Genomic DNA, 9,153 nt, shown 5'->3' with positions numbered 1-9,153 from the left:
GTTTGAAGGACTTTAGTTGACTAAATCTTAAGATTTATAACGGGCCCTCGAGCTAGCCGAACATGTACTGCGGAGACGCATCGACATCTGGCAATCATCCTACTCGAAGAATAGGGTCTGCATGTGGCGAGCCACGGGGCAGAGACCGTCCAGTGTTACAACTATTTCCTTTTTAAGGAGAGCTATAGAATTATTCCATGCCTTTGTTAGACAAAGCGTTCATCCCGTGACCGCGACTACGTTCGGCGACTGACTGTCGCCTCGAACCCAAGCTCATTGTTACGACTCTCGGACAATTACAATCGGGTTGAATAACTACAGTTGTTCAATTACAGCTATAGTGGATTCTAGGTTACAATGTTGCGGGATTATCCAAAATTCCAATGGCTCTGGTGTTCTTTCATCTCCGACATATATATAGGCTGGTACAGGGGGAAATTATGTCACTAGTATCAAAATTTAATTTAAATAAAACTATACTTTTTGTATCTTTCACATATCTTATGTTCTAAATTCAATATTTACTATAATGTTGTATAGTTTAATTGTATAAGTTGAATGTATTGACAATGTATAATAACATGTGAAATATGTACAAGAACCATAAAATTATTATTAACAGCTCACGAATTTTTAATTCTTTACTTAGAAAAGTTAAGTTATTTTAAGATTGATTATCTCATTAATATTATGTTTAGCTCCCAAGTAGGAAGTAATAAAATATTTAAAGTTTATTGTATCTTTGTTATTTTAGGTTATTTGATAACCTACAGGTTGCGATAATATTTTATTTTTATACAGAATAAAATAAAAAAAAATGTTATTAAGTAGCTACCGAAATAACAAAGTAATCTGTCATTTTAATTAAAAATAAGATTTTAAAGGAAATTTATCCTCTAAAATTTATTGTATCTAATATGATTAATTTTGTTTGTTTAATTTGGACATAAAGTAAATCAATATTTGGCATAGTTTTCAAGAAATTGGTAATGCTCTGCATGATTCACTTTATTTGCCTGTTACGTTGGAAAATGAGGAATCATAGTAATTATATCATCGTTTGGGACTTGGAGTGGCCGTCCGTTTCTGAATCGGACAGCACCTCTGCCTTTTTTGGGAAGTCCGAATTTTCTACCACCCAAGTTATAAACCTTTACCATGCGAACCGGTGGCTCAGAAACGTCCTAAGTGCTCGATTGGTCAGATCTAAAGTAAACCTCTGGTATCAATCAACAATGCCAGAGGATATGCGCCCACGAGAGTACACAAGTACAAGATTTGAATAGATTCCCATCCCATAAAAACCACGGTGAGAAGGAAAATCCGGGGTTGCAACCTGACTGATCGCCACATAGTTGAGAATTCGCAACAAATATATTTTTTATTTTATTTATTTATTTATATTATTGGCAAAATTATGGATTATTATAATTTTATTAATTTCACATTAAATAATACTACTTTCGTATCTACTTTATTAATGAATATATTTAGAAAAATATATCAAATGTGTCTTTTATTATGTTCGCAACAGAAATATGTAAAAAATCAATTGTATAATTACAAAGAAAATATATTTCGGAAATATGCAAGTTTAATAAAGAAATATTACAATTGTATAAAGGTACAAATATTTTATTGTATTTCTGTACATATGTATGCATATAAAATTTCTCGATTCCAACTGCAGTTGGTGTTAGTGTCGACGGCTCCTCTTACAGATCCTGACTGTAACCAATGCAAAAAGTGAAAGGATTAACAAATGAAACGTCGGTACTATCCTATAGTACTATCACTGATGTGTGGGACGTTTGGAAATTTCCAATTTATCTTTTTGATTAATCATTTGATCTAAAGAATTTATACTCACAATTATTTTTTCCTAGGCTTTCTAATTTTTAAAATCTATATGTAGTATACCTATCTCTACGAAATCTGCCAAATTAACGGGCTAGCTGATTTCATAAACAATCCGTTTTTCAAAGTCAGTATGCAAAAGTTTCAGTTATTGTACACACTTCCCAGTATTGTCTCCGCTTATTGCAAGTATTTACAATAGGATAATTGAATTTGGGCACAGTATTTTCTTTTTTCGACCAATCCCCCTTTTCTAACAATCATGAGTAAATCCAGGAGATATAATAAGATATTGAATAAAATTGTCAACATCAATGAAGATTGTTCTAAGGATACCTCCGAAGAAGATCAGTATGAATTAGGCCAAAGTGATGCTGACAGAAAGTTCTGAATACACTGAAAGTGGAAAGATAAAAGGATCTTTGGATAGTGAAGATGAGAACTTCTTGGAAGTGTATCGTAACAAGAAAAGGATGCATATTTTTTCTAGTTCTGACTTCGAGGATGAAAGGATGAGCATTCCAAGCACATCCCAAAATATAATGGGTGAAATTGAAATTGCAATTGACAGGATACAGTGGATAAAACCGAAAGCAGGCGGATCTAGAGGTAGGATGCCCATTAGTATGATATTCAAGGATATGCTAAGAGAACTTAGAGAACAAAGAGAGATGAACAATTATTTCCAACAAAAGCCTAATGCAGGTTTACACAATATATGCCGAATAAGCCTCATAAGTTTGACATTAAGTTTTGGTTAGCAGTTGACATCCAAATAAAATATATTTTGAATGGTATCCCTATATGGGGAAAGATGAACACAATTATAAACATGTTCCAGAAACCATTGCTTTTTATAATAAAACAAAGTTTGGTGTGGGCGTCATTGACCAGATGGCATGTAAATATAGTGTGAAAACAGGGAGTTTCCAATGGCCCCTTCAAGTTGTTTTCAATATTTTAGATTTGGCAGCGATAAACGCGTGGATATTATGTAAAGAGTGCACTGGACCGAAAATATTCAGAAAGGAGTTCATATTTTGCCAAAGGTCAGACGCTTCATTTCTGTCACTTACAATGTGAAAAAAAAGTGCGAAAAAGTTGCCAAGTGGACTACTGGAAAGAAAATAAAAGCAACAATTGTTGTATATACTTCAAGAAGATTGTATGCGGAAAATGCATGAACAAAAATTCAGTATATTTGTAAAAAATGTGCTCAATAAATATGATTACCCTATACTGTTAATATTATTGTTATCATTTCCGTGATAATTTAAAAAAAAAGACTTTTTACTTATTAATAACTTATTTAAACGTGAAGCCTAATATTATTCAATTCAAACTTAATTTGAATAAATCGATTTTTTAAAGAAAATGCGTATTTTCGTTTATCCGTTGATTTGACGGGTACTCGTAGAGATAGGTATATAAGAAACGCCCGTAAACCTAGTGTTAAACTGTATTTTAAATTTCCAAAAAGTGTTAGAATAAAACCTAATTAATTTTCTGATTAATATTTACTTTGAGATTGCAAGAGTTTATTCTGGCGGGTCAAGTCATCAATATCCTGTTCATGGGTGGAATTCTTGCGCCGCATTAACTGTATATACTCAACAGCTTTCCTGAGTATTTGTGTCCTACTTGCAACCTTTTCTCCTTGCAACGTAGGTACACAGTCTCTAAGGTAGGAGAAACTATCCTTAATGTGATCCCGACGTTTCCGTTCCAGCGCATTATGATGTGCCCGTTTTTCTGCCTATCAATATATACAATGTTTTTTCATATCAAATCAAACTACATTATTTATAAGTTGTACAAAAATCTTACATCTAAATTCTTGCCTTATAATCAATGTCAATCTTAACTTTATTATTAAAAATAAACATGTGTGTGTATATCTTAATCTTAATTATAAAATTAAATCTACAGATCAATATACATACTAGTCGAGTATCACAGATCAATATACATATTAGTCGAGTATCTTCATTTTATAAGATATTCAATGAGAAATTATTTACAAGAATAAATTGTTTAAATCGCACGGAAAGCGTCCACTTAACCTCAACAATATTTACATTTCATATTTTGAAAATAAAACTTGTTTATATCGTTAATTAAATAAAAGATGTGGAATAAATAGAATTAGAAAAAAAGGAGGAAAATAAAAGTGGATAATGAACTTACTTGAGAATAATATTGCGTATTGTTTGAATGCCTCTGTTTAGAATCGGAATCGTCACCTTCCTAAAAAACGATCTCTTTAATAAAGTCCATTGAAAGAACAGTTTTAAGGTTAAGTTTTTAATTGATCGTTAATTAAATAAAAGATATTGAATAAATAAATAGAATTAGAAAAAAAGAAGGAAAATAAGAGTGGATAACGAACTTACTTGAGAATAATATTGCGCATTGTTTGTATGCGTCTGCCTAGAATCGGAATCGTCACCTTCCTAAAAAACGATCTCTTTAACAAGGTCCATTGAAAGGACAGTTTTAAGGACTTACATCACTTTCAATGTCGATGTCTCGATCGTCGTCACTCATTATAAATTCCTTGGTAGGTTTAAGAAACAAGTAAACAAAAGATACTCTATCAAGCTTGTAAGAAATATACAGTGTACATACAGTACATATATCACAAAACGCACGTAGGATTTGACAACTACGAAGTCACTAGTTCTTAGGAACTTGTCTAGGGAGTTTATTTTCAACGAATCCGCGGTCAATACGTATGGTTCAACGTACAAGTAGAACTTGAACTGACCCGCAGTCCAAGTGGAACTGCACTTATATATATTATTATAGCTGCACTTAAATAATAAAACTGAGGAATAGTTGTTTATGTTCTAATCCGGGTATGGGTTCCCGAGATTCATGACAATGGGCTTGGACTTGAAGTGACATAACGGGTCACTGAACGTAGCCACGGTCACGGGAGAGACGTGTACCTGATATAAGTATGGAATAATTATATAGCTCTCCTTAAGGGAGTATTCTAGTCTAGAGGCTTGAATTTCGGGCGGTTTTTGAAGCTCTGTACAAACGAAACAAAAAATATTTTTACTATCCATTTTCTTATCATTTGTTTATTGATACTTTAAGATTACATAAAAAATTAACTGAAAAAGACTCAAAATTCACAAAGTTATGAACTGGCAAAGTGGGGGGTCCAAAAAAAAAGGGTGTCCTGGCGTGCATAATTTCAACCCTTCTGGTCATCTGAAGCAATAAAGCCGAACGGATTCTTTATTAGTATAGATGCGGCTATAGCATGAACTTTGGAAAAGTCAAAAAAATATTTTTTCACAAAATGGCGGCCGTTTGAAAATCTTTATTATTTTAGGTTATTTGATAACCTACAGGTTGCGATAATGATTTATTTTTATACAGAATAAAATAAAAAAAAATGTTATTAAGTAGCTACCGAAATAACAAAGTAATCTGTCATTTTAATTAAAAATAAGATTTTAAAGGAAATTTATCCTCTAAAATTTATTGTATCTAATATGATTAATTTTGTTTGTTTAATTTGGACAGAAAGTAAATCAATATTTGGCATAATTTTCAAGAAATTGGTAATGCTCTGCATGATTCACTTTATTTGCCTGTTACGTTGGAAAAGGAGGAATCATAGTAATTATATCATCATTTGGGACTTGGAGTGGCCGTCCGTTTTTGAATCGGACAGCACCTCTGCCTCTTTTGAGAAAGTCAGAATTTTCTACCACCCAAGTTATAAACCTTTACCATGCGGACCGGAGGCTCAGAAACGCCCTAAGTGCTCGATTGGTCAGATCTAAAGTAAACCTCTGGTATTAATCAACAATGCCAGAGGATATGCGCCCACGAGAGTAGATAGAGAATATCTCCCACGTAGCGCTTACACAAGTCTACAAACTTAAAAGAAAGCATACACCATGCGACATCTATTTTCTGCACAACGCATGCATGAAACTTTACAAACTTAAAGGAAAGTCTACACCATTCACCAAGCTAAAAGGAAGCATACACCACGCAACGTCTATCTCTTACCCAAGGTTCGCATGAATCTTTACAAACGCCGTATACTCAATAATATGCAACCCTACAGGCAGCAGTCAGTATCAAAGGTAGGTACATTTGTCTAACTCGCAACGAAAGAAAGAAAACGAAGCTACTGACGTTTTATTCGTAACTTCGTGTCTTGCAAAGGAATATTCCGATCGGTATATGGATAAAGGAGCGTTTAGACGATCGATATGATCGTCGATATTATCGTCGATAGTAAAGGTTCCCAACATTGTACCGATAGAGCATAGGATCGATCGTCTAGAGAGTCTTTTATGTACGACAGTGTTAAGAATCTTAAATATCGACGATCGATTGAACACTCCTTTAATGCTACTTCCTTGATATTAATATCTTTTAGAATATCGGAAAATTATCTTATCACTCTGACGTGATTTAAGTAAACTGCTTTTAAAGCTAGGAAGGTAAAAAGAAGCAACGAATCTGCGCGATGCACTTCCATGCACGGTATAGCATTGAGTTTCAGCGGCAGGTTTATTATCGACTTTCCATCGATTACTATCTGTCCGTTCGAAACTTACAGATGCCACTGTCGAAGCCATCGAACCGATGATGTCGCGGTTGTTCAGCCAAGGATCGAGCATACAGTCCTGCAATATCTAACTGTCCCCAATCGAATAAGCTTCATTTCCGATTGGAGGAGCCACTGAACAGGATTACGAAAGACCTCGAGTTACAAGTCGTAACTTTCAACCCTACCTTATCCTAGCAGGGTGCAGGGCCAGTCGATATTATCTAACTGACACGGAACTTACCGACGCTGTTTTTTATTACTATCTTTGAAATGCCTGCCACAGCTGGTGTAAGTAACGTAACACAACGTAACAGAAATGTAACACAAAATAAAATAAAATAATATATAACGCAAACGAGACAGGAAAAGAAAAGACTAGTTCACACGAGATCGCGCAAATGACTTTAAGAGTTGCTACTATATTAAATACACTATATCGAGGCTAAATGTACATAGTCACGGAATAAGTTAAGTTCGCGGTAGAGATTGCTGGCACTTACAGTTACAGTATTAAGGCCGTGATGTGTGCGATGGGTTTCGGTTACGAAGAGAGCACGAGTTCTTAGTTGCACTAGAGTAGAAAAATTAAATTTGTAGAGAATGTGTGGACGAATGTGTGAAGAATGAGTTGACAAGTTTATATATAAACGGTAAATACGGTGCAGCGTTACTCGATAATCGTTAATCCCAGACGCGACAGAATCGAATTGTAATTGTGATTATAAATAGACAACGGGTCGGCGTCAGAAGATAATCGCATTCGATCTATGCTGCACACTGTCGATCAACGTATGACATGACAACGTATGACATACGTCGTATGACAACGTATGAACGTCATTACATTCGTAACACGGAAACGAAATAACAGGGCAATATTCGAGCATGAGACGCGCCGGAGAATTAGAGGGAGTCACGAGTGTATAAGTGTTAGAGAAGCACTTTGATGAACGACGAAGAACGCCGCGGCATTTAAAGGCGGAATTAACTATACTGTATAGAGCATGTTTGTAGAAGGGACTGTCGAATCGCGTACGATGCTATCGTACGATGTTGACAGGTCGTCGTTGGGAGAATAAGAATACGAAACGTACGAAACCTTGCGACTAAGATGGATAACGTGGTACTTTGACACGTTGAAATCGAATTTGTTAAGCGAACAGGGAGAAACGAGAAGAGAGTCTGTCGTAAGAAAATTGCATCTTTCACGCACGAAACCGAAGCTGTCGGTAAAAGTCGACAACGATTTATCGACGATAGAAGTCTTTATCGACGACAGCTCTCATCGAGGAAAACGACGATTAACGATATACGGCAGGGTGCGAGAAGAGTCAACGGTTGAATATCTCCGTTATTTTCGCAGATACGACGATCTTTCCGTAGGAGTTCTGGAAATTTCAAAATCACCTCGACTTTTTTAAATGGAACGCAGATCGATACCTACGATACTGTAAAGTTTAGCAATTACCCGAGTTTACTGCAAGCGATTGAGTGAACCCCGTGTCGTGTTTCGTTCTCGTTGGTCAAGTTCGGTGTCGATGAATCGTCATCGGTAAAAACATCGCGCGTCTATCGAATGACACGAACCCCCGCGGATTCTCGACGACTGGACTCGGTAAGCAGCATCGGCGCGATGACAGATGCGGCGACTCGACGCAAGCGACGATCAGTCGTCGAGCGATCGCGGACGCCATAGGTGTCCTTGGAGCGACGAATACAAAGGAATCGTTGAGCGCACGCTGACTCGCGCGCCTCAGTTCAACGCTCAAAGTCACATAAGCGTACGTACGTGTTATCATCGTACCCTGTGCTCGCAAACGGACTTAATTTAGGCTCTGTCTTGACATAATTTTGTAATTAGTCGAAATTAAGACGCAGCTGACCTTGACGCAAGATCCAGCGATATCCCATGGCGTTCAACGTAGAAATCTACGATACTAGTTTTTAGCTTAGAACGGTGCTATATTTAGCTATATTAAAGGTCAGTTTATGAGCAAAATAATTACGCTATAATAGCAAAACATCGAGAAAGAAAGAAGAATTTAATATAACGCATTTTAACGCGTAATAGGTAATTACCGGTTTTTCCGAATTTTCTTATAGCAGTTGCAATTTTTCCTACCCGAAATTTTGCAAATAATTCTAAATTTTTTTAACTCGATTCTAATCACGTACGTACCTGCAATTCTCGTTTGCTTCGTAATATAAGATCGGATATCTTTCACGTATTCTTTTACCTTAACTGCAACTGAATAATTTCTTATAATAGTTCCTTGTCGCTCGATCCCTAAAACTCAACTATACAAATCCTCTTGTCCTCGCCCTTTCCTGCAAAAAATCGAAACAAAACCGTCTGCATCGTACGCAAGATCGAGCGAAATCGATCGATTTCGTTGGATCGACTTGAACCAAACCGACTCGAAAAAACCATTCCCTTTCCTCCGTAACCGCTTTGCGGAGGGTTGGTCTGCGAAGCTGGTTCGCACGTTCGTGCGCTGCTAAATACGGAGCGCGCACCGGACGATCCGGTTCTGTGGAGCGTGACGCGTCGCTGTAGCCACGCGAGTGGGCGTGGCCGCCACTCCCCGCCGCCAATGATGTCTCGCCTCTGAAACGCGCGACTGCCTTGGTGGGGATAATTGGCGGAGTGGGGGCAGGGTCGACGGTCGAGCACGCGGTCCGGCGAGTTATTGAATTCGTCGAATTGGCTG

The 9,153-nt window shown here is 36.7% G+C and overlaps 1 protein-coding gene, 1 long non-coding RNA gene and 1 pseudogene across 4 annotated transcripts in view; 2 read left to right on the top strand and 1 right to left on the bottom strand.

Moving 5' to 3' along the window:
* LOC100744584 (protein max) overlaps positions 1-4,531 on the bottom strand; it is a 12,019-nt gene extending 7,488 nt beyond the window's left edge. Inside the window, exons 1-3 of one of the 3 annotated variants that reach the window (XM_033323242.1) lie at positions 4,366-4,531; positions 4,251-4,310; positions 4,045-4,104 (exon numbers count right to left, since the gene is read on the bottom strand). In XM_033323242.1, coding sequence (XP_033179133.1) covers positions 4,045-4,104; positions 4,251-4,310; positions 4,366-4,404 — 159 coding nt within the window. In that variant the 5' untranslated portion in view covers positions 4,405-4,531. The remainder of the gene's footprint in view (positions 1-4,044; positions 4,105-4,250; positions 4,311-4,365) is intronic. The other 2 variants (XM_033323243.1, XM_033323244.1) reach the window with 2 other exon arrangements.
* On the top strand, positions 1,705-3,154 carry LOC117152226 (annotated as a pseudogene).
* Positions 4,532-5,558: 1,027 nt separating the features above from the next.
* The window catches only part of LOC117152228, a 9,576-nt gene continuing 5,981 nt past the window's right edge, over positions 5,559-9,153 (top strand). The window contains exon 1 of the long non-coding RNA XR_004462546.1: positions 5,559-5,570. This is a non-coding gene — a long non-coding RNA (uncharacterized LOC117152228). The remainder of the gene's footprint in view (positions 5,571-9,153) is intronic.

This window comes from Bombus impatiens, unplaced genomic scaffold, assembly GCF_000188095.3.
Source record: "Bombus impatiens unplaced genomic scaffold, BIMP_2.2 scf_0852, whole genome shotgun sequence".
Classification (NCBI taxonomy): domain Eukaryota; kingdom Metazoa; phylum Arthropoda; class Insecta; order Hymenoptera; family Apidae; genus Bombus; species Bombus impatiens.
This window is presented reverse-complemented; position numbering and strand designations above follow the sequence as displayed.